This window comes from Myotis yumanensis, unplaced genomic scaffold (assembly GCF_028538775.1).
Source record: "Myotis yumanensis isolate MYYU_CA2020_CCGP unplaced genomic scaffold, mMyoYum1.0.hap1 SCAF_9, whole genome shotgun sequence".
NCBI lineage: Eukaryota > Metazoa > Chordata > Mammalia > Chiroptera > Vespertilionidae > Myotis > Myotis yumanensis.
This window is the reverse complement of record NW_027223760.1, coordinates 30,045,424-30,070,760: the sequence shown is the minus strand read 5'-3', so window position 1 is coordinate 30,070,760 and position 25,337 is coordinate 30,045,424. Positions and strand designations below refer to the sequence as shown.

Genomic DNA, 25,337 nt, shown 5'->3' with positions numbered 1-25,337 from the left:
CTACATCCTACTATCTCTTCTTAATTTAATGTTTCAATAGAAACCATTTATTTTCAAAAACTATTAATTAACCTACATGTGTTTTATTTCTGAATTTGTTTATTCTTTCATTCTTGCAGTTAAATGTCAAAATTTTTTTCCCTGGAAAAGTCACATTAGGAAGCTATTTTATTAACTCAGAAATTTGATTTTAATGCAGTCACCGTAGTTTTTGACTCTTGAAATACTTGGGGTCCAAAGTATCCAAAGTATATGAATTAATTGTATGAGCATTTATATTGCTCACTTAAAGAAAATATTGTAAAGAGAAGATGACTATTCAGGTGATCTGAAGAACTGGAAATATTAATAAACAATGATTAAGAAGAAAAAATTGTGTGTATGTATATACATACCATGTGTGTGTACTCACTTTTTATTTTCAAGGACTGATAATATTTAGAGAATAAAGGGCTACCTCATTAAATAACCAAATCTGGCAACATTTGAAGAAGTGTTAGGAATTTTACTTTTAGATGGTTGGAGCTAGAATGGTGGAACAAGAAGTTTCAAATCTTATAGGCTAGCATTCAGCTAAAACTAATTTCTTTTTTTAAAAATATATTTAATTGATTTTTTACAGAGAAGAAGGGAGAGGGATAGAAAGTTAGAAAAATCGATGGGAGAGAAACATCGATCAGCTGCCTCATGCACACCTCCCACTGGTGATGTGCCCGCAACCAAGGTACATGCCCTTGACTGTAATCAAACCTGGGACCCTTCAGTCTGTAGGCCGATGCTCCATCCACTGAGCCAAACCGGCTAGGGCTAAAACTAATTTCTTGATTAGTCAAAGAACATATATATACATAGCCCATGGATACAGACAACAATATGCTGATGGCCAGAGGAAGGAGGGGGTGGTGGTCTGAGCTGGGTGTGGGTGGGTAAAGGGGGGAATGGGTACATCTGTAATAGTGTCAACAATAAATAAAATAAAACTAGTTTCTTGGCTCTCAACTTGATGCTCTTTCTACTACATTCCCATGTATCTGTCTCAGGAAGTATTTTTTATTGATTCGTGCATCACTTTGATTTTTAGGAAGAAATACATATGGTGTTTGAATAATTGTGGTGTGATTGTATTAATTTGAATTGTATTATTTATACACTATGACTAAATTCTTCTTAAGGTCTTTAGCCTGCCATGCCATAACCTGTCATAGGATGTGATATAAATGCCAGAAATCCTCTTTTAAATAAAAATGTAGATTTACAGGGAGTTCCTAGAATGAATGTAATTTACCCAGATTGATTTAATATTCAGAATATACTGCCCAGTGGCCTTTAGCCTTGTGCTTTCTGGGGACGTAGGTCCATGTTCCTAAGAGCCCACTTGGTGATGCTTTTCAATCTAAGAAGGCTGGGTGGTACCTGATTAAGGATCCCCCAGAACTCACGTGGGCTTATCCATTAAGCGGACATCTGTATTCAAGGCTTCGATGCTCTTCATTTCTTCTTCAGTGAGGGAAAAGTCAAAGATCTGAAATAACAGAAATAAAAGACAGACATTTATAAAGATAGAAAATGGGTCAAGCTTGGGATTAGGGAGTGGGACTAGCAATTGGAAACCTTCTAAGATTTATGAACATCTCTGAAAATGTCTAAGAGGAATTGGTCTAGTGCTGGAGGTCCACCTAATGGAAGTGGAACAGGAATTCTCTTCTGCACTTGGTCTTAAGATAATTCTGCTAGGGATATCTTACGAGAAATTTTAAATGCTGTGAAACAATGTATGTTCACGACATCTGAAGAATTCTTATTATTTCTGGATAAGATGCTGAACTTTTGATTCTGGACTAGAGCCTGTGTACACTTAAACAATATTCCCTTATCTCTAAATTTGCTTTTGTACTCTCAAAAAAACATTTGTTTTGTCCTTTTATTCACTTCTCTCATTATTTAAAAAATACTTCTATTGATTTCAAAGAGGAAGGCAAGGGAGGTAGAGAAATATCAATGATGAATGAGACTCGTTGATTGGCTGCCTCCTGCATGCTCTGCAGTGGTGATTGAGCCCACAACCCAGGCATGTGCCCTGACTGGAATCCAATTGTGACCTTCTGGTTCAGAGGTTGATGCTCAATCACTGAGCCACACTGGTGGTGCTGAACAGTAAAGTTTTGAATCCACGAACACTTTGGTTTCAGATACCTCAAAATTTGTAGTTTTTGTTGTTGTTGTTTTTTGTTAATCCTCATCTGAAGATATTTTTCCATTGATTTTTAGAGAGAGTGGAAAGGAAGGGGAGAGAAAGAGAGAAACATTGATATGAGAGAGACACATCAATTGGTTGCCTTCACATGTGCCCCAGACCAGAGCCTGGAATCAAGCCCTTGACTGGAATCAAAGCTGGGACCCTTCCGTCCCCAGGCTGATGCTCAATCCATTGAGCCAAACCAGCCAGGGCATAATTTGTAGTGTTTTTCTTATTTTTTAAAAATATATTTTACTGATTTTTTACAGAGAGGAAGGGAGAAGGATAGAGAGGTAGAAACATCGATGAGAGAGAAACATCGATCAGCTGCCTCCTGCACACCCCCTACTGGGGATGTGTTCACAACCAAGGTACATGCCCTTGACCGGAATCCAACCTGGGACTTCACTGGACGAAGTAATTACAAATGTGGTGGAAATATTAAGAGAACAAGAATCAAAATTGGAGCCTGGAGATGTGATTGAATTGCTGCAATCTTATGATAAAACTTGAATGAAAGAGGAGTTGCTTTTTATGGGTAAGCAAAGAAAGTGGATTCATGAGATGAAACTTACTCCTGGTGAATATGCTGTCGATATTGTTGAAATGACAACAAAAGATTATTGCATAAAGTTAGTCCATAAAGCAGGGCCTGAGAGGATTAACTCCGATTTTGATAGAAGGTCTCTGGGTAAAAATGGTATCAAACAGTATCACATATAACAGAGAAATTGTTTATGAAAGGAAGAGTTAATCAAAATGGGAAATACTGCTTTTTTATTTTAAGAAATTGCCACAACCACCCCCACCCCACCCTTCAGCAACCACCAGCAGCCCATCAACATTGAAGCAAGACCCTGCACCTCAAAAAAATTGTGATTCACTGAAGATTTGAATGCTGGTTAACATTTTTGAGCAATAAAGTATTTTTAAATTAAAGGGTAATGTGTACCCTTTTTAGACATAATACTACTTAATAGACAGTATAGTGAAACATAACTTTTATATGTACTGGGAAAGCAAAAACATTTGTGTTAGTTTATTGCAATTCACACTTTATTTTGGTGGTCTAGGATGGCACCTGTAATATTTCTGAAGTATGCCTGCAATGTACACTCAGCAAAGCAATCCCCAAAGTGCTAGTAATAGTTTCAAATTCAGCTAAAATTAAATGCAGATATCGGCAGAGTGGTTCAGGGAGCTGGTATAAAATAAAATATGAATTCATTACAAGTTTCTTCCTAGTTTTAAACAAAATACTTTGAATAAAAAATATCCAACTTTTTACATTTTCAGAAGCAGTTCTCTTACCTGAAAGTTTCCTTTGATCATTGCAGGGTCAAAGCTTTTAGGAATGACAACTATCCCTCTCTGGATATTGAAACGCAAAGCAACCTGAGCTGCAGTCTTTTTGTACTTTTTCCCCAATGATTTTAGAAGTTTATCCTCTAACAAAGGTTGGAAATCTGTACTCAACCTTAAAAAAAGAAAAACATGCATGATATATAGCTAGATCACTGAGAACCAGTGGTTAATCGATCCTCCTTCTCTGTCTTCCCATTCACCTGGTAACCTACCAGGACATTTCAGGTCACCTGTAAGCAATTTCTGTGATTGCCGAGTCCACAATGAAGAGTTGTTCTTAGTGTGGGAAGATCAAGAGAGGCAAATTTATATTGCTGCCTTTTTGAGAAAGTAAATTTGTTTTGATGTGTCTTACAGAGAGGGCTGGGCTGAAAGAAGGCATATGTGAGAAGGCAGGTAGCCTGAAGTGGAATAAGTAGAAATAAAACTCTTGGAATCATATTAGAGTAGAATAATTTCTACTTTGGTCTGTGGAACACATCATAGTAGAAGTGTTGCCATTGAATACAGAAAAAAACAATTCTAAAATTTCAGAATTTAGGCCATAGAGACTCTATCAAATAATAATTAAACTAGCATTTATGGATCACCTCTGTATTTTAGTCACTGTTAGGTAATTTTATTCATGTAGTATAATCAAGTCTTATAACATCTAAGTGAGGAAGGTTTCATTAGCTCAATTTGGCTACATGGAGAATGACCTGAAGAGTTTAAGTAAGTTTCTTAAGAAAACTTATAGAATCATTTCAATAAAATAATTCACATTAGCCTCATACACTACATCAAAGGAAACACTTCCTGAAGAGACATATAGCATTACTTACCAGCCTGGATCCCTAGCGAACCCCAAAGGGGTATATGTAACCATGAGAATGTCATGTTGTTGGCAAAATTCCAAGAGTTTTCTCTGGGTGAAATATGGATGGCACTCCACCTATGTGGTTGCATTGAAGAGCAGAGCACAAAATTAAGGCCTTGTAGATGAATGCAATTTCATGTAATTTTAAGAAATCTTTAAATAAACTTCATTTAAAAGTATTATGAATCCCTAGCTGGTTTTGCTCAGTGGATAGAGCGTGGGCCTGCAGACTGAGGGGTCCCAGGTTCAATTCCAGTCAAGGGCATGTAGCTTGGTTGCGGGCACATTCCCGGTGGGGGTGTGCAGGAGGCAGCTGATCGATGTTTCTCTCTCATTGATATTTCTAACTCTCTATCCCTCTACCTTCCACTCTGTAAAAAATCAATAAAATAATATTTTTTAAAAAGTATTATGGATAGTAAGACAAATTCTAAATATTTTTCCTAACAAGGAAACTTACATTGTTTATATATTGGAGAAGTTAATTACAACAAGGTTAATAAGGGCACCATCTGTGAATTAATTATAAAATAATTGGGGGGGGATTTAATTTTGTGTCCCTATCATAGTTTCAAACTTGAAATGAACAGAATCAGTTATTTATAATACACATCCTAGAAAATACAATTTCCATAGCAAACAATCTCAATGTTCAGATCAGTCTTAGTAAGTAGAAGCGACATGTTACAGAAGCCCTCTGCTCTAGCTATCAGACATCTAAGAATATTTTCACAAGAGGAAGAACATGTTTGAAACTAAATTTAAAGACAAATTTTACTTTCTTGGATGAGAGTTCTATTTATTTTTTTACATTCAGCATTGAAAACAGTAAGTATGATACAGAGAGGACAGAGACAAAATCGTTGGGAGTATCACTGTGGATGCTGCAAACTGTTGAAGATGGAGCTTCAGAAGGGCTGCAGTATTGGTAAGCCATCTCTACAGTATTGCTGTGCTCTGCTTTCAGACACCACGCAACACATGAATAGGCTCAGGCTGTGATCTTCCAACAGGTCTTGCCTCCCTCGTTGGATATATTTGTGAAGCTGATCAACATTCTTGTGCCACATGAGGCGACACACTGTCAAATTTTTGCTCTCTTTTTCATTCTGAGATAAAAAGTTACCATCTTTCTCTGTATATTTGTAAGAAACCTATTGTCATTTCAACATTTAAATGACAGACTATTGTTCTTGGGCGTGTAGGACGGAGATGTGCTGGTGAGGGAAAAGGAGGAATATAGGGATGGATGGAGGTCAGCTAGGAAGTCAAAGGTTGCTCCTCTGTATACCTGAGAGCATATTGTATAGTGTTAGCTTAGGTGTCAGTTTGGAAGTGGTACTTGTAAAATAGCCACTCTTCTATTTTAGCTGTGGGCTATAGTGATGATATAGGTAATAATTCATTCTTTCTGTCATGGATTCATGCCAGACTTTTTAAGTTAAAAAAAACACTAATTTCTCAGTGAGCCAAATCAGAGAAAAGGGGGCTTTGGAGACAGTTTCAGGGGGTTAGCCCAGGTTGAGCTGCCTCTGGCCATCGCTCCACTGATTGTAGGTCTCCTGGCGTCCCCTAGAGTTTAGGACAGTGATTGCGAACCTTTTGAGCTCAACGTGTCAGCATTTTGAAAAACCCTAACTTAACTCTGGGGCCGTGTCACATATAGAAATTTTTTTGATAATTGCAACCATAGTAAAACAAACATTTATATTTTTGATATGTGTTTTATATATTTAAATGCCATTTAACAAAGAAGAATCAACCAAAAAAAAGAGTTAGCGTGTCACCTCTGACACACGTGTCATAAGTTCGCCATCACTGGTTTAGGAGATGCACGTCTGAGAAGGAAGAAGGGAAAGGGAAAGGTGCTGGCATGCTCTCAGGAGGGGGAGCATGTCATCACACTTAAATTTACATTTCTGTAATTACTAGCACAATTACACATTTCCATATGTTTACTAATCTTGCAAATTGTCCTTTGCAAATTTCTATTCATTACTTTTGCCCATTTTCCTGTTGATTCTTAGTATTCTATTTTTTCATTGATTTTTATTAGATTTTTAATTCACAAGGATATAAACCTCTTTCTATTATATTTTAAAATACAATTATCTATATTTACTTGCTTCTGATATTTTTACATTTAACATTTTTATACTATTAAATTTAACATCTTTATAATTTTTCCATGGCTTACTTTTCTGTCCATAGCTTCAGAGAACTGAAATGCTTATGTAGTATTTACAATAACTTTGTCTTTCTCTTTAAATCGTGGGGACATTAATTTTGGAGTATGGTATGAGGCAAAGATCTATATTGTTTCCACATAACTAGGCATTTCCCCACACCATTAGTTATAGGGTTAAATAGTTTATTAAAAAAACCCATCCATTTGACACTAGTTTTTCCTATTATATTTTGCATAAAATTTTTATTATACTTGGGCCTTGTTACTTTGTACTTATCTGTACTATTGGTTCTTGCACTAATCTTACATTATTGCAAAAGTCTATATATCTTTTTATCCACATAGTCCAGCTTGTTGTCATATAGTTGTTCATAGTATTTTCTTATAATTCTTTGTATATCTATGGTGTCAATGATTACTTCACTGCTTCTATTTCTAATTTTATTTATTTGGGTCCTCTCTATTTCTTGATGAGTCTGGCTAACAGTTCATTAATCTTGATTTTCTTTTCAAAGAACCAGCTCTTGGTTTTATTGACTTTACTTTTTTTTTTTTTTTTTAGCTATTATGTTATTTATTTCTGCTCTAATCTTTGCTATTTCATCCCTTTTACTTACTCTGGGCTTTTCTTGTTTTCTTTCTAATTTTTTAAGTTGTAGGGTTAAATAGTTTATTATTAATTTTTCTGGTTTTTAGAGGTAGGCCTAGTAGTGCTATGAACTTCTCTCTCAGGAGTCCTTTTGCTGTGTCCCAGAGATATGGGGTTATTGTGTTTTCATTTTCATTTATTTCAAGGACATTTTTTATTTCTCTCTTGATCTCGTTGGTAACCCATTCATTGTTTAATAACATGCTATTTATGCTCCATGTGTTGGAATATTTTGGGGTATTTTTACTGTAATTGATTTCTAATTTCATTCCACTGTGATCTGAGAAGATGCTGGATATGATTTCCATCTTCTTGAACTTGTAGAGACTTGTTTTGTGTCCTAACATGTGGTCTGTCTTTGTGAATGACCCATGTGCACTTGCAAAGAATATATATTCTGAAGATTTGGGGTGAAATGTTAACTAGATCCATGTGATCTAGTGTGTCATTTAGAGTCACGGTTTCCCTATTAATTTTTTGTTTGGAAGATCTATCCAGTGAAGTAACTGGCGGTGTTAAAGTCTCCACAATAGCTGTATTATTGTCTATCTCTCCCTTAAAGTCCTCAAGAAGTTTTCTTATATATTTAGGGGCTCCTATATTGAGTGCATATATGTTTACCAGAATTATATCCTCTTGTTGGATCTATTCCTTTATCACTAGGAAGTGACATTTGTTGACACATGTTATGGAGTTCATTTCAAAGCCCATTTTGGCAGATATGAGTATTGCTACCTCAGCTTTTTTTTTCTTTTCCATTTGCATGTAAAATTTATTTCCATCCTTTCACTGTCATCCTATTTTTCTATTTTGCCCTGAGGTGGGTCTCATTGTAGTCAGCATATAGTTGGGTCATGGTTTTGCATCTATTTAGCTACACTTTGTCTTTTGATTGGAGCATTTGATTCATTTTTATTTAAGGTTATTATTGATAGGTACTTTTTTACTGCCATTTGTATTCTGTTTGCCTAGCTTTCTCTCTCTATTTCTTCTTCTCATTTCAGCAGTCCTTTTAGCATTTCTTGCAATACTGTTTCATGGTGATAAACTCCTTTGGGGTGTTTTTTTGTTTTTTTGTTTTTTTGTTTTTGTTTTTTTTTACATCTGGGAAGCTCTTTATTTCACCATTTATTTTGAATGATAGCCTTGCTGGATATAATCATCTTGGTTTCAGATCTTTGCTTTTCATTACCTTGAGTACTTCATTCCAGTTCCTTCTTACTGGTAGAGTTTCTGATGAGAAATCAGCTGACAACCTATGAGAGCTCCTTTGTAGGTAACAAATTGCTTTTCTCTTGCCTCCTTTAAGATTCTCTCTTTTTTTGTTTTGTTTAATTTTTGACATTTTAATTATGATGTGACTGGGTGTTGGGCTCTATAAGTTCTTCTTCTTTGGACTTTCTCTGCCTCCTAATTGTGTGAATTTTTCCTTCACCAGGTGAGGGAAATATCCTGGTATTATTTGTTGAAACATGTTCTCTGTCTCTTGCTCACTTTCTTTCCCTTTTGGTACACTTATGCAAATAATTTTTCATTTTATGTTGTCCCACAGCTCAGCTGTCTTCTTGTTTTTTAATTGTTTTTTTCTTGTTGTTCTCTGTGTGATTTTTTTCTGTCCTGTCTTCTAATTCACTAATCTAATCTTCTGCTTCGCCTAATCTGCTGTGTATTCCTTCCAATGTGTTCTTTATTAGTACTAGGTCATTCTTTATTTCCAACTATTCTTTTTCCATAGTTACTATATCTTTTCTCATGCTGTTGAGCATCTTTACCATCATTATTCTGAATTCTATGTCAGATAAATTTCTTGCCTCCATTTCCTTTATCTCTTTTTCTGGAAAATTCTCTTGTTCTTTTATGTGGTGTTCGTTTCTTGTCTTCTCATTATTGCTACCTGTTTGGGTTTATGACTATGTATTAGGTAGATTTGATATGATTCCCAATCTCTAGTGAAGGACAGTGTCAAATGCTGTTTCTGACTAATTAGATCAGGCAAAGACTCAAAGCCTCCAGAGACCCATCTCTGCCTCAGACTGACTGGATTCAGTCTTGAGTAGTCCTTAGGCAATCATCCACAGGAGTGGTGAGAGATTTACCAACTGGGCAATTGGAGTAATTGCTTCTTCCTATAGATTATTATTCTCTGTCTCTTTTTAAAAAATGTATTTTTGTTGATTTCAGACAGGAAGAGTGAGAGAGAGAGAGAGAGAGAGAGAGAGAGAGAGAGAGAGAACATCAGTGATGAGAGAGAATCATTGATCAGCTGCCTCCTGCATGCCCCCTACTGGGGATTGAGTCCAAAACAGAGGCATGTGCCCTTGACCAGAATTGAACCTGGGACCCTTCAATCCACAGGCCAATGCTCTATCCACTCAGCAAAACTGGCTAAGGCTATTCTCAGTCTCTTAATGGGCCTCAGAAACTCCACAGGTTGGGGCAAAAGATTTTTCAATAGGGTGGGTCAACTGTCTTCCCCCTAGTCATAAATGGCCTGGATAGCAAAGGTCTGCCTGAGAAAGATGACTTCCACAGGGTGAGGGAATGACTCAGCACAGGCAACTGGGGTGTCTGCCTTTTGTGCTAATCCAAAGCCCCCAAATCTAGCTTATGCTCACAGAGCTCCAGTCCACTCTGCTTTCCCTCTGCTAGAGCCCAACATGAGTGGCTGCACATTCAATTTTGTGCATTGGCCCTTTAAGAGGGTGCCTGCATTTCCAGCCATTTCTGGCTGGCAGACAGCAACCCTGCTGCTTTTCACAGCCAGATGTTATGTGGGCACCTTTTTTAGTTCTGGTGCTCCCTGCTGGTGGCCCAGCCTGGAGATTAGACCCCAGGGTTCTTAGTGGGAACCCCCCACAGCTGAGATATATCTCCAGAACTTCATCTGCTGTCTCTTAGAGCCCGTCCAGTCCTTTCACATCTCCACCCTTCCTACCAGTCTCTCTGAGGTCTCTATTTTCTATGCTTTGTTATCAGGGTTCTCTCCAGCTAGTGTTCAGTTGATTACTCGGGATGTTTTTTTTTTTGTATTTTAGTTGCAATTCCAGGTTTTTCCTGGGAATGGGTCTGTGTAGCATCCACTTACTCTGCTACAATTATTAATCTCTTCTATTCCAACTGTCTTAATATTGGGCAGGTCTTGTTCCCATCATTATTTTTCTTCAAAAATTTTTGGGGGTTACTTTGGTCTGGATTTAAACTTTCAAATCTTTATTTATTATTTTTTAAGAGACATAAGTTGACAGAAGTTAAAAACTTGTCCAGGGTCTTTTTGTAGAGTGAGCACAAAACTTTCTGACACCTAACCCATGGTCCTTTATGTTAAGTAACTCTTGAAATTCCTTGTCACATCCCACCCTCTTGTCAGACTGTACCTGGTTGCAGACTGGCTTATATTTGAGTCTTGGTTTGTTCAGTATTAGCTCCAGCTGTCTGCGGTTAAAATCAGATACACCAAGAGATTTCACCAAGCCAGCATTTTTGCAAGCTTCCAAAGCCTGTGTAGAGTAAATGCCATTGAATTTAGAAAGAAGCCTCAAAACAAGCAAGAATGAATGTTTAGAAAGTTAGTATAAATTCTTTAAAAAGGAAAGTCCCTGGGTATTTTAATAGTCATTCTGTGGCCGAAACCGGTTTGGCTCAGTGGATAGAGCGTCGGCCTGCGGACTGAAAGGTCCCATGTTCGATTCCGGTCAAGGGCATGTACCTGTGTTGCGGGCACATCCCCAGTAGGAGATGTGCAGGAGGCAGCTGATCGATGTTTCTCTCTCATCGATGTTTCTAACTCTCTCTCTCTCCCTTCCTCTCTGTAAAAAATCAATAAAACATATTTTTAAAAAAAATAGTCATTCTGTGAAGAAAAAAATGTGGGGTGGACACAAGTAGGAATTGTTTGATTGTGGTATATTGTACACCATATCTTTCCCCTGTAATATATATAATAATATTATTTCTTTTTTGTTTGTTAGTTTATAATGATCTTATTTCTATAAATTTGTTGAGGCTTTCTTTATGGTATGGTACTTAATCAATTTTAATAAGTATGTTAGATGTGTAAGAAATGTATATTCTGCTGTTTTTTGAGGAAAATCTCTATTTCTGTCACTCTCATACATATATGAGCTTTTTATGGCTTCTCAATAATTTATAGGAATATGACAGTATTCTCCCACTATAATAGTGAATTTATCAATGTTTTCATGTATTCTATTTAAAAATTACTATATATATATACATATACATATATGTATATATATATGTATGTGTATATATGTGTGTGTGTATATATATATATATATATACACATATATATATACATATATATATATATATATGTATATATATATATATATATATTGATTTCAGAGGGAGGGAGAGGGAGAAAGAAACACCAAAGATTAGAGAGAATCATTTATCAGCTGACTCCTGAAACCCCCATGCCCCCCACTGGAGTTCTAACTGGCAATATGGGCATGGGCCCTGAGTGGAATCAAACCTTGACCTCTTGGTTCATGCTCATCCACTGAGATTCGCCCGTTGGGCTCTACTTTAAAATGGTTTCATATAATTTTTGTTTCGTATACTTGCAGATATTTTATTTGGTACATATTTGAGCCGGTATGGCTCAGTAGTTGAGCTTTGATCTATGAACCAGGAGATGACAGTTCAATTCCTAGTCAGTTCACATTCCCAGATTGTGGCCTGGTCCCCTTTGGGGGCATGCAGGAGGGAGCTGATAGATGCTTCTGTCTCATCATTGATGTTTCTATCTCCTCCTCTCCTTTCCTCTCTCTGAAATCAATAAAAAAATAAATAAAAATAAACATGTCCTCAGGTGAGGATTAAAGAATAAAATTAAAAACTATGTTGTCTGATCCTATATAATAAAAGGCTAATATGCAAATTGTCCCCTCGGGAGTTTGACCAACCAGGAGTTGGACCACTCCATATGTGTGCTGACCACCAGAGGGCGGCATGGAATGAAGGAAGGCCCAAGCCAGGAGCCAGAAGGCTCTGATTGGCTTTGATCGCTGGCCAGGCATAGGGACCCTACCTGTGCATGAAGTTCATGCACTGGGCCTCTAGTATTAATATAACTATACAACTTTTTCTAAGTATTAGACTGATAGGATCCCCCCCCCCCCCCCCCGTCCTTTAAATTTTAATATAAAATTAGGCCTAGCCTAATTTTTTACATGTCTTTATGTTTACATGTGCCTAATTCTAATCTGTCAATCTTTGCCTTTTAGTAGGTGAATTTAGTTCATATTTACTGTAACTGTAAATATATTTGGGTTGTTTCTACCATGTTAATTTCTTACTTCAGTTTTTCCCACTTTTATGTTTCTTTTTAATACTTCCTTTTAAAAAGTTTATACCTATATCTTTTCTTTAATAAAGATAAGACCTTATATGCTCACACATTCCTTGATTTTCCCTCACCCCCAACATCTATGATATTAATAGTCTATGCAGAATTTCATTTCCTATTATTATAGGTATATTTTTCTCTTTTTATTTAATATTATATAGTTTTATGGATAATAAAAACTATGTAATATTTGATTTGATTGCTTTCAGTTTATACCCTTCTTGAAGCATCTTTTAGAGTTTTGCTCATCTTATTTAGTGATAGTTTTCAGTGCTGGTCTTTGTGTGGCAAAACTTCTGAGCAATGTGTGGGTCAGAAAATAGGTTCATCATGCACCATTTTTGTCTTACAGTTTGGATATAAAGTTCAAGTTCAATGTTCTTTATTCTTTAATACTTTGAAAATACTATTCTATTATCTCTTTTGCTGCTGATAATATAACAGAACTGATCGAAACAAAACTGATACCAACCCTATATAAAAAAGAGGTAATATGTTGCCCTAACAGGTTTGGCTCACTGGATAGAGTGTCGGCCTGTGGACTACACTCTGGATTCCAGTCAGGGGCATGTACCTTGGCTATGGGCACATCACCAGTAGGGGGTGTGCAGGAGGCAGCTGATTGGTGTTTCTCTCTCATCGATGTTACTCTCTATCCCTCTCCCTTCTTCTCTGTAAAAAATCAATAAAATATATATTTTTTTAAAAAGAGGTAATATACAAATTAACCCTCATTCCCTCACAAGATGGCTGCCTACGACCAGGCTGGCAGGGAGGTTAGTGAGGGATGACCAAGCGACTGAACAAGCAGGCTGCATGGGGTGACCAGGCCAGCAGTGGGGGCAGTTGGGGGCGACCAGGCCAGCAGGGCGATTAGTGTGGTATGACCAAATGACTTAACAGCAGGCTGTGTGGGGCGACCAGGCTGGCAGTGGGGTTCAGTTGGGGGCAACCAAGCTGGTGGGGGGGCGGCAGTTAGAGGTGATCAGTCTGGCATGCAGAGGCTGTGAGGGTGATCAGGCCAACAAGGGGTGTGGTCAGTTAGGGGTGACCAGGCAGGCAGGCAGGTGAGTGATTAGGAGCCATTGGTGCATGATTGTGAGAGGGATGTCTACCTGCCATTTAAGCCCGATCCCCTAACCCGGCAGTTGGACTTTCCCTGAGGGGTCCCAGATTGGTGAGGGTACAGTCTGGGCTGAGGGATTCCCTCCATGCAGGAATTTTGTGCACCGGGCCTCTAGTCTCATTATCTACTAGTATGAATGACTCTTTTATTGCCTTTCCCTTTTCAGTTTTGTTAGTTTATGCTTCATGTATTTTTGGAGTTTTGTTATTAGGTGCATAGATATTTAGGATTTAGTACCTTTTTATTATAAGACAAAGTTCTTTATCCCTGGGAATAAAGAGGCTCTAGAATCTTTGTTGATATTAAAATAGCTACTCCAGCTTTCTTTTTATTACTGTTAGCATAGTATATATTTTCCTGTCCTATAATTTCTTAAACCTTTGAATTTAAACATGTTTGTATAAACGTTTTTATTTAAAATGGGTTTCTTGTACATAACATATAGTGGGGCTTTGCTTTTTGTCCATTCTGACCTCTGCCTTTTAACTACATTGTTTTAAATATGTATATGTACTGTGATTATTGATATCACTGAGTTTAAATCTTTCATCTTGGTATTTGTTTTTTTATTTCCTCATCTATTCATATACCTTCTGTTTTTTTCCTGCCATCTCTTGGATTACCTTTTATTATTCCATTTTGTCCCCTTCACTGAATTGTTTGCTATACTCTGGAAGCATTAACATTTTCTTTATATTTGATATTCTTAAATTTCTCTATATTGTGTCTAGGTGTGGCTTTCCTTCTCTTCCCTGTTTGGTAATCTATGCTCATTCAATATCTCTGTTTTTTTCCCTTTAACTATGACCTCTTTACCTTTTTCTTTCTTTCTTTCTTGTTTTTCTATTATGTGAGTACTGAAAATTCTAAGTCCTGCACATCTCTTAGCTTTTCTTTCATATTTAATTTTTTTCTGTCTTTTCCTACTTCATATTGGGAGATTTCCTCATTCTGATCTTTCAATTTGATCCCTTTTTCTTTATATCCATTTCATATTTATCCCATCTATTTCATTGTGTTTTATTTTTCCTAATTATTACTTAATACTTGTTTTTAAAAATGTTTTCTTATTTCATATTCCTAATATCTTTTCTTATCACCTTTAATATATTAATTGGCTAATTCAAAAGTCCTTGGTTCTCTGCTCTGTTTATGTTGGGATCTGTAATTGAGATATGTTGTTTCTTTGTGAAATAAATACCTTATTATTTTGAGCAATGAGCTTATTTTCTCCTGGGGATACTGGCTAACCTGTCAGGCAGACCCTTAGAGAGAAACACCAGACTTCAAATTACTCAGCTCCGATGACATCAGGAGTCAGTATGTTGTCTCTTGGGTAGAGAGCCCCAAGCACCAGAAAACTAGTAGCTGCCTCTTCACCCCTCAAAACAACTCCACCCTTCAGGTCTTCAACTGTTACCTAGAGGGGGACACCCATTAGAAAGCAATGCTGTACTCATTAGAGTACATTCCATGACTCCAAAATTTGGAATGGGAGGGTAAATGCTGCATCTCTTCCTAAATCAAATAGGAATAATCAGATCACAGTTCAAAAATGTAGTCTTTTGTTTTTTGGGGTTTCTGTGTTTTTTAAAAAATATATTTTATTGATTTTTTACAGAGAGGAAGGGAGAGGGATAGAGAGTTAGAAACTTCGATGAGAGAGAAACATCGATTAGCTGCCTCCTGCACACCTCCCACTGGGGATGTGCCCGCAACCCAGGTACACGCCCTCGACCGGAATCTAACCTGAGACCCTTCAGTCCGCAGGCAGACGCTCTATCCACTGAGCCAAACCGGTTTCAGCTAAAAAAAAATGTAGTCTTTTGAAATAAAAGAATACAAGGCCCACTTGAACTTACCTCCCAAGTAGCACACAGATTTGTCTGGTGAAATATCCAATTGCCATTCTCATCTATAGGAAAAATTTCATCTCCAGGCTGAGAAAGTAAAGCAAAAACAAATGTAGTTCATTTTATTTATATCTTAGAATTGAAATGATGGAATTTGAATTGTCTTTAGGCCAATATACCCTAGCTCTGGGAAAGCAATTCAAGTCTAATTTTTTATATCCTATATAATAAAAGCCTAACATGCAAGTTGTCCCCTTGACCGGGAGTTTGTCCACTCGTTATGACTTGTGCTGACAACCAGGGGGTGGCGCAGAAATGGTGGGTGTCGGTGACACAGTGGTAGCAGCTGGCGGCAGTGGAGATGCTACCAGCCCTGATGGGACCCGATGAGAGTGAGACCTCAGTGGGATGGTGGAGCAGGTGAGAGGGCGGTGCCGGCAGCAGGGGACAGGGCTGCCACCTGGCTCCCAGGCACTGAGGAGCAGGGTGAGGGGGGGCCCAGCTATGACTGATTGATTACTCCTCAGACAGTGACCAGTAGCGGTGGCAGAGGGTGGGGCCACTGCCCAGCTCCCAGGCACTGAGGGAGCAGGGCAGGGGGCCCGGCTCCAATCAATTGCCCTGCAGGCGGGATGGTTGAGCAGGTGAAGGGGCAGCGCCAGGACAAGGCGGGGTGCCAGGTGGGGCTGTGGGAGTTGCAAGGATGGGGGTGAGAGCTGGGGCTGTGTGGCTAGGGGCACGAGCTGGGGCCCAATCCCCACAGGCCACACCGAGGGACCCCACCCGTGCACGAATTTGGGCACTGGGCCTCTAGTGTTTATATAATTATATAAGAAATTATATTTATATACATTTATTACTTTTATGGGACTATCCAAAAATTCTTTCATTTTGCCAAAATATGTGACAAATTAATCTCATTATCCTATACTGGCATTCATTTTTCCTTTATTTATCAACAGATTATTGTTCTTAAGCCATGAGTTTTCTCCTAATTACAGAATTACTCATCAAAAACAGTAGAGCCCTAACCGGTTTTGCTCAGTGGATAGAGCGCCAGCCTTTGGACTCAAGAGTCCCAGGTTCGATTCCAGTCAAGGGAATGTACCTTGGTTGTGGACACATACCCACTGGGGAGTGTGCAGGAGGCAGCTGATCGATGTTTCTCTCTCATCGATGTTTCTAAATCTCTATCCTTCTCCCTTCCTCTATGTAAAAAATCAATAAAATATATTTTTTTAAAATAGTAAAGGTTGCGCCGAAACCGGTTTGGCTCAGCGGATAGAGGGTCAGCCTGCGGACTGAAAGGCCCCGGGTTCGATTCCGGTCAAGGGCATGTACCTGGGTTGCGGGCACATCCCCAGTGGGGGATGTGCAGGAGGCGGCTGATCGATGTTCCTCTCTCATCGATGTTTCTAACTCTCTATCTCTCTCCCTTCCTCTCTGTAAAAATCAATAAAATATATATTTTTAAAAAAAATAGTAAAGGTTGAGACTCAGTGTTTGACAGTCTAGCCTTACCAAAGTTTAGAAGAGCACATCATGTTACTTCTCAGTTCTGGCAAACTTGCTCACTGTTTTTTTTTTCCTTTTCAATTTGGGGCCCTCCAGGAGTTCAGCATTCCTTTTTCCTACTTCACACATTAGCTAGTGTCAACTCCCCTTTTTTGGTTTTTGGGTGATCCTTTTCCAACTAAGGCTAACTGGTGTGGAACATTATCTTTCAGATTTCTCTTTTTTGGATGTATGTAAACATGGGACTCATTTCCTATGGGCTTGAAAATGGAATAGAGAGAAATGAAAGATGATTCCTAGGCTCCTGGGGTGGATAGTGGTAATCATTTCCTGAGTTTGGGTTAGCAATCAAGAGTTTTTTATTAATATTTTGAGTTTGAAATGACCAAACATTCGAGTGGCTATTCGAGAAGGCAATTGAACAGAGAAGTATCAGAAAGATGCTTCGAAGGAGGCCATTGCATTAGATAAAATTTGGTAGCCCTTGCATATAAAATAATAATCAATCCTTGCAACTATATGAAGTCATTTATAGACACAGTGTGGCTCAGTAAGATGAGAATATTGAGAATAGACATACTATTCTGGGCATAACAACATTTGGAGGTTGGCAGAGAAGCTGCCAAAGAACCAAGAGAGGGTGGTATTATAGAAATCACAAGAAGAAAAAGTGTACAGGAGATAATGGTCGACTGTGTTGAAAGATATCCTATACAATAAAATCCTAATATGCAAATCAACGGAACAGCTGAAGGACCGGTTGCGATGATGTGCACTGACCAGCAGGGGTCACATGCTCAATGCAGAGCTGCCCCCTGTAGTCAGTGCACTCCCACAGGGGGAGCGCCACTCACACAGAAGCCGGGCTCACGGCTGGCAAGTGCAGTGATGGTGGCACAGGTTCTCCTGCCTTCATGGCAGGCGGACATCCCCCAAGGGGTCCTGAACTGCGAGACAGCACAGGCCGGGCTGAAGAACCCCCCTTAAGTGCATGGATTTCATGCACTGGGCCTCTAGTCAAATAATATGAGGATACAGTGTCTGTTTGGTATGGTTGGAAGCATTGAGTTCTTTTTAGGATAATAGGAATTTTTATTGAAAATTAAGCAATTGGACAAAATTCATTATATTATTATTTTTTTCTTTTGCATCTCACCTGACAAAACTTTCCCCTCGTGATAACTTAGCAAACACAATTTTGACTCAGTTTCCTCCTGTCTCACTTATTCCTTAATACCATATAATCATTCATGTTAATTACCCTTTCTGTCTCTGCTTCCCAAGCTCTTTGTACTTCTCAACACTATGGCCCACATTTCCACTCCAGTCTCTCTCCTTATTTCTTGCCTTTTGCATTTCCCAATTTTATTTCTGCTCAGAATGGTTTTATGCCTCTATCATACACTGTGTTAAATATTTTTTACTTACCCTGATTTTTATTAAGTCCTTATCATTTCTGAGCCCATGTTAGCTATTTCCATGATGTTCCTCTTAAGCTTCCATTGTGCTACCTTACTCATCCCTCATCTGAATCATTCCATGGTCTTTCTCTCTCTACTCCTGCTCCGACTGTAAGACAGTATTAGAAGAATAATTCAACCCTCTAAAAATCCATGCTACTGGTTCCCATTCCTGTTCATCAGTAACTTCATTTATCTTTAAAAAATGTCATTCCTGCCCTAACTGGTTTGGCTCAGTGGATAGAGCGTTGGCCTGTGGACTGAAGGGTCCCAGGTTCTATTCCGGTCAAGGGCATGTACCTTGGTTGTGGGCACATCCCCAGTAGGAGGTGTGCAAGAGGCAGCTGATTGATGTTTCTCTCGCATCGATATTTCTAACTCTCTATCCTTCTTCCTTCCTCTCTGTAAAAAATCAATAAAATATATATATATTTTTAAATGTCATTCCTCATTTAAAAAGCATGAGGGAGAAGGGGCTGTACAGTGTAGAAGCACAAATATGGGATTGGCATCAGGGGATCCAGGAAACCAAGATGGCGGCATAGGTAAACACGGTAGTTTGCTGCCGCAAACAACTACTTCAAAAATACAACTAAAAGACGTAACGGACATCACCCAGAACCACAGGAAGGCTGGCTGAGGAGAGATTCTTCAACTAGAAGGAAAGAGAACAGCATACCGAGGCTCAGAGGAGGCGTAGTGTGGAAAATACAAAGGTACAGAGGTGTGCGTGGAGCAGGCTGGTGGCTGAGGGCGAGGTTGTCGTTTTCAATCAGGAGGGAGTCTCAGACTCTGAGCTTCAGATCCGGGGAGTCTCTAGGGACTCAGACTCAAATGGGAGAAGCGGGATTGTCTGGTATCAGTCAGAACGTGAGGGCAGCTTTCTCTCCGAGGTTTGTAGCGGTTGCTGGGGTTCTGAGAAGCAGAGCCTCTGGGAACGGGACTGAGAGCAGCCATAACTGCTCCCTCCGCCCTCCCTGTTAATCCCGTGTGACCCGCCCCGCCCCGACCAAGCCCTGCACAGAGCCATTTGCCGGGTTGCCTCAGGCAAAGGCTAGATTAGCACCTCTCCAGAGGACAGAAGTTTTCCCACTGCAGACAGCTGATTCTCACAGCCAGTCGGCCTGGTGGCCAAATCCCTCTAGTATTAACTACAACAATCAGGGCTTAACTACAATAAGACTGCGCACAAAGACCACAAGGGGGTGCACCAAGAAAGAATAAAAAATGCGGAGACAAAAAAACATGACAGAAATGGAGGATATAGAGCTAAAAGACACACTTTTGAGGGCTTTCAATAATTTGCTAGAAACTGCCAATGAACTTGATGAGAGCCTCAAGAAATCTAATGAGACCCGCGAAGTTGTGATAAAGAACCAACTAGAAATTAAGCATACACTGACTGAAATAAAGAATATTATACAGACACCCAATAGCAGACCAGAGGAGCGCAAGAATCAAGTCAAAGATTTGAAATGCGAAGAAGCAAAAAAACACCCAACCGGAAAAGCAAAATGAAAAGAGAATCCGAAAATAGGAAGATAGTGTAAGGAGCCTCTGGGACAGTTTCAAACGCACCAACATCAGAATTATAGGGGTACCAGAAGATGAGAGACAGCAAGATATTGAAAACCTATTTGAAGAAATAATGACAGAAAACTTCCCCCACCTGGTGAAAGAAATGGACTTACAGGTCCAAGAAGCGCAGAGAACCCCAAACAAAAGGAATCCAAAGAGGACCACACCAAGACACATCATAATTAAAATGCCAAGAGCAAAAGACAAAGAGAGAATCTTAAAAGCACCAAGAGAAAGAGACTCAATTACCTACAAGGGAATACCCATACGACTGTCAGCTGATTTCTCAACAGAAACTTTGCAGGCCAGAAGGGAATGGCAAGAAATATTCAAAGTACTGAATACCAAGAACCTACAACCAAGATTACTTTATCCAGCAAAGCTATCATTCAGAATTGAAGGTCAGATAAAGAGCTTCACAGATAAGGAAAAGCTAAAGGAGTTCATCACCACTAAACCTGTATTATACGAAATGCTGAAAGGTATCCTTTAAGAAGAGGAAGAAGAAGAAAAAGGTAAAGATATAAATTATGAACAACAAACATGCATCTATCAACAAGTGAATCTAAGAATCAAGTGAATAAATAATCTGATGTACAGAATGAACTGGTGATTATAATGAATCAGGGACATAGAAAGGGAATGGACTGACTATTCTTGGGGGGGAAAGGGGAGTGAGAGATGCGGGAAGAGACTGGACAAAAATCGTGCACCTATGGATGAGGACAGTGGGTGGGGAGTGAGGGCGGAGGGTGGGGCGGGAACTGGGAGGAGGGGAGTTATGGGTGGGGGGGGAAAGAGGAACAAATGTAATCTGAACAATAAAGATTTAATTTAAAAAAATAAATAAATAAATAAAATGTCATTCCTCATTTAAAAAGCATGAGGGAGAAGGGGCTGTACAGTGTGGAAGCACAAATATGGGATTGGCATCAGGGGATCCAGGATCTGGTCTCAGTCTGATGGATTTTAAACCTGAGTTAGCTATTTCATTGCCTGGGGCCTCAACCTTTTCTTTTGTAAACTGAAGATATTCTGTATATTGAAATATATATTTCCATCTGAAGATTTTATAACATTTTATTAGCTATGAAATGTCAGGCACTGTGTCTGTAATTTCACATATATAACACTAATGACTCCTCACAATACTTGGCAAATGAGTTGGTATCATCTCCAAGTTACCAATCATGAAATTGAAGGAAAGTTCAGGAATATCAAAGACAATATGCTAATACGCTATAAAGCTGAATGTCAGTCCCTCTTCTGTGTGACTGCAAAGTTCATAATCTTTCCACTGGATCATAGTTAGGTGATATGTAAAAGGATCAGGTAATAACTTGACCAAGTCATCTGGCTCACATGTGACAGAGCTGAGATTCAAACAAGGTGCCCTGAATCTGTAGCCCAGGCTTCATACCACCATGCTTGCTATGTGACCTCTGATTAATGAGTGCAGTGGAAATCGGTTATTTTGCTTTCTACTATCATTAGCCTTCTTTTATAGAGGAGCTCATTGCACATTGTGTGGGCTGACCCAGCTCCAATTCTTGGCCACAGATGTCAGACACCAATGCCCTTACACAAAGATTAGTCAGCAAAAGTTATGTGACCCAAGCAAGGCTGATCTTTGTTTCTTTAGGAGGTTTAATGTGTAGTTTCTCTTCCTCTGAATTCTTAAGTTGTATTGATAAGGAAGGATTGGCATATCAATGGGCATTTGCCATCATATAAAAAGAGATTTTTGAGAAAGGGCCGGAGTGTAGATACATAGTTTGAACTTCTGAATCCAGTCCTTTGGAATTAGATATGCCTTGGAATTCTTAGTTCCGTTTTTTGCTAATGCCAATTTGAGTTGGTTTTCTGCCATTTATAACAAGAGTTCTGACTAAAACAAAGGTGTTGGGTATGGCAAGTAATGAACAAAGACTGTGGAATTGGCCAGGTCAGTATGGGATTGTGGATAGTGAGGATTCTCCAGCTGAGAATTGGATATTCTTGCTACGCAATAGCATGGCATCTTGTTAAATTGTTGCCTGGTTGTGTCTTGAGACTCTGACAATGGGCATACTAAGATTGGAGCTTTAGGGCACTTAGTAGGAAAACATTGGGTGTTAGAGTTTGTTGGCCATTTTTGCAGTCTTCAGTCAGGTCCTGAAGAAATATAAATGTGTTTATTGCTACTTGGCTTGTAAGACGAATGGTAAGATCATATTTTGCTAAAACAGGTACTTTCTGCTTCTAGATGCCTCCCCAAATGGCAGAAGTTCAGCTCTGGGCCTTCTAGAGTTAGAAAAGTCTGTGTCAGCCAGGACAGGAAGGTAAGAATCCTAGAGGGAAATAAAATTGGACTTTGGGAGAATCCTTGTCCATTTCTCTCTGAAGACAAGATCTCAGGCCAATGATGCCACACCCAACAAAGGAGCACCATCCAATGAGATGGAGACTGGGTGCAAAGAATGCATGGCCTGTGCCTCCCTGTTTTGTATTATTTCAAGTCAGAAGGGGCATTAAGCTAAGGACTTACTAGATGAGGGGGGATAGGATATTTCTTTACTAACATGCAGAAACCACAGGCTAAAGATTAGATAGAAGAAGATTTCTAGTTTTAATTACTCTTTAATGGAGCTGACTGAATGTGAATTTACTGAAAGCCAAGCAAATTTTTAAGGGATATTGACTGTCCATGAAATCCCAAACTGGCCATTGAAAGCCTTTGCTTAACCAAGGCTATTGTGAAGCTTGCAAATTCGTATCAAAGATGCAAAAGGGGAATCTTTCCCAAAGTCCCTTTTGGATGTTACCATAGAGAAGAGTCATCAAGGAAAGAGCTTCCAGAGAACAGAACAAGGGCAGCCAGGTTGCTCTTGTGAAGGAAATCTGGGCACCTCAATGACTAGTTTCATTTTCAGTCTCACCTTTCTCGGAGACATTTGAAAGCAGTAGGGATGTGTTGTTGGTGGTTAAATTAACACAGAGTACATAGATTGAGGAAGTTTAAGGAAGAAGTGCATTTGAACCAGAGGAATAGCTATCACCATGATCTTGTTGCTGACCCCCCAAAAACCTGACCATTCTTTGGGTTATTTCCCTTTTGGGGGGTGGAAGGTGAGTAAGTTTTCAGTTGTATATATTATTTTGCGTTTTGTCGTGCAGGGATATTTTCAAGTCTATAGGAGTGGGAAGAAGGGTGTGTCTGGATGCTGGACAATTAAAATATGGAGTACCCTTTGGTGACTATGTGATGGATTGATGGAGATAATTTAAACTACAGTTGTAAAGACATGTTGTAATAAAAAGTGCATTGGATTAGGAATCAAGAACCATGGTATCCAAGCCTGAGTCTGTTACACATAATCTTTCTGGGCATTTGTTAGGCTAGGTCAGTGCTGTCTGACCTACAGTAACAAAATGACAACATTCTGTGGTGCTAAGTAATGAACTAGCTTTGTGCACATGGCTGCTGGCTCGTGGCTGCCAAAGAGCAGAGGCCAAACTTTTAGGTGTCTGCACTCACCTTAAAAGCCATGGGTGTTTCCATGATGTAAAGATCAACATAATCTAGCTGGAGGTCCTGGAGTGTCTTCTGCAGGCATGGGAGGACTCTCTCTGGCTCAAAATGTGTACCCCACAGCTGAAAGAATAAAAAGGATAATTAATGACATCCACTCTCTTTCAAAGAAAAGGGTACTGCTCTTTATTCTTTACAATACATTCATTCATTTTACTGCATAAAAATGTTTATGCTGAAGTTTCATCTGAGTATAGGATAAGCTGATATAACTCTGGACACCAATAGTATAACTCTATCAGATTATAATATCAGAACTGCCTTAGCTGGTTTGGCTCAGTGGATAGAGTGTCAGCCTGAGGACTGAAAGGTCCCGGGTTTGATTCCAGTCAAGGGCACATGCCCGGGTTGCAGGCTCAATCTCCAGTGGGGTGCGTGCAGGAGGCAGCTGATCAATGATTCTCTCTCATCATTGATGTTTTATCTCTCTCTCCCTCTTCCATCCTCTCTAAAATTAATTCAAATATATATATTTAAAATGAATATAATAACAGAATATGTATCCATATGTTCATTGCAGCATTATTTACAATAGCCAAGATATGGGAGTAACCCAAGTGCCCATCAGTAGGTGAGTGGTTAAGGAAGTAGTGCATATATGCAATGGAATATGACTGAGCCATTAAAAAGAATGAAATCTTGCCGTGTGAAACAGCATGGGTGGACCTACAGCAGTAGTTCCCAAACTTATTTGGCCTACCGCCCCTTTTCCAGAAAAAATATTACTCAGCCCCTGGAAATTAATTTTTTTAAAAATTTTAATAGTAGTTACTCATCGCCCCCAAATGCACCTGTGGCCACCACCGCCCCCCTGGATCGCTGCAGCGCTCACCGGGGGTCGGTAGCGCCCACTTTGGGAATCACTGACCTACAGGATACTGTGCTGAGTGACATAAGACAAAATGAGAAAGGCAAATGTCATATGATTTCACTTATACGTGTAATCTAGAAAACAAAATAAATCAACAAGCAGCAACAGATAGACTCACAGATGCAGAAACCGTTTGGATGGTTGCCAGATGGGAGGAGAGTTGGGGGGATGTGTGAAAAACATGAAGAGATTAAGAAGTACAAATTGGATTTGTAGTAACAGGATAGTCATGGCGATGTAAAGCATAGCATAGGGAATCTATATGAATAAAAGCCTATGTGGTTGTCACACCCTCACGCTGTCACACTGTAACAATCCATCACCAGGAGACTGCGTGTGCAGCAGATGCGGGTGGGTGGGTGGGGACTTGACTCTGTGTGTGTGGCACTGAGGCAGGTCCTGTGGCTCCACGCCGCAATGCCAAGGGCGGGACCCCTGGCTCTGGCCTACCTCTTTGGGGCAATCCATTGAGGAGCTCTGGATGGGTGGGCGGGGCCTACCTCTTTGGGGAGATTGATCGTGGGACTACCACACTGTGTGCGGGCACAGGTCAGGTTGGGGACCACCCCTCCCGAGTGCACGAATTTCATGCACCAGGCCTCTAGTATAGTCAATAATATTGTAATAACTGTGTATGGTCTCAGATGCGTACTAGATTTATCAGGGTGAGCACTTCGTAAATTATATAAATGTCT

At 39.4% G+C, this 25,337-nt stretch overlaps 1 protein-coding gene across 1 annotated transcript in view; it reads right to left on the bottom strand.

The window, feature by feature from the left end:
- Positions 1-1,435: 1,435 nt before the first annotated feature.
- Positions 1,436-25,337, bottom strand: part of LOC139015966 (aldo-keto reductase family 1 member D1-like) — a 54,341-nt gene continuing 30,439 nt past the window's right edge. The window contains exons 3-8 of the mRNA XM_070423521.1: positions 23,718-23,834; positions 15,657-15,734; positions 10,672-10,794; positions 4,426-4,535; positions 3,548-3,713; positions 1,436-1,522 (exon numbers count right to left, since the gene is read on the bottom strand). Coding sequence (XP_070279622.1) covers positions 1,436-1,522; positions 3,548-3,713; positions 4,426-4,535; positions 10,672-10,794; positions 15,657-15,734; positions 23,718-23,834 — 681 coding nt within the window. The remainder of the gene's footprint in view (positions 1,523-3,547; positions 3,714-4,425; positions 4,536-10,671; positions 10,795-15,656; positions 15,735-23,717; positions 23,835-25,337) is intronic.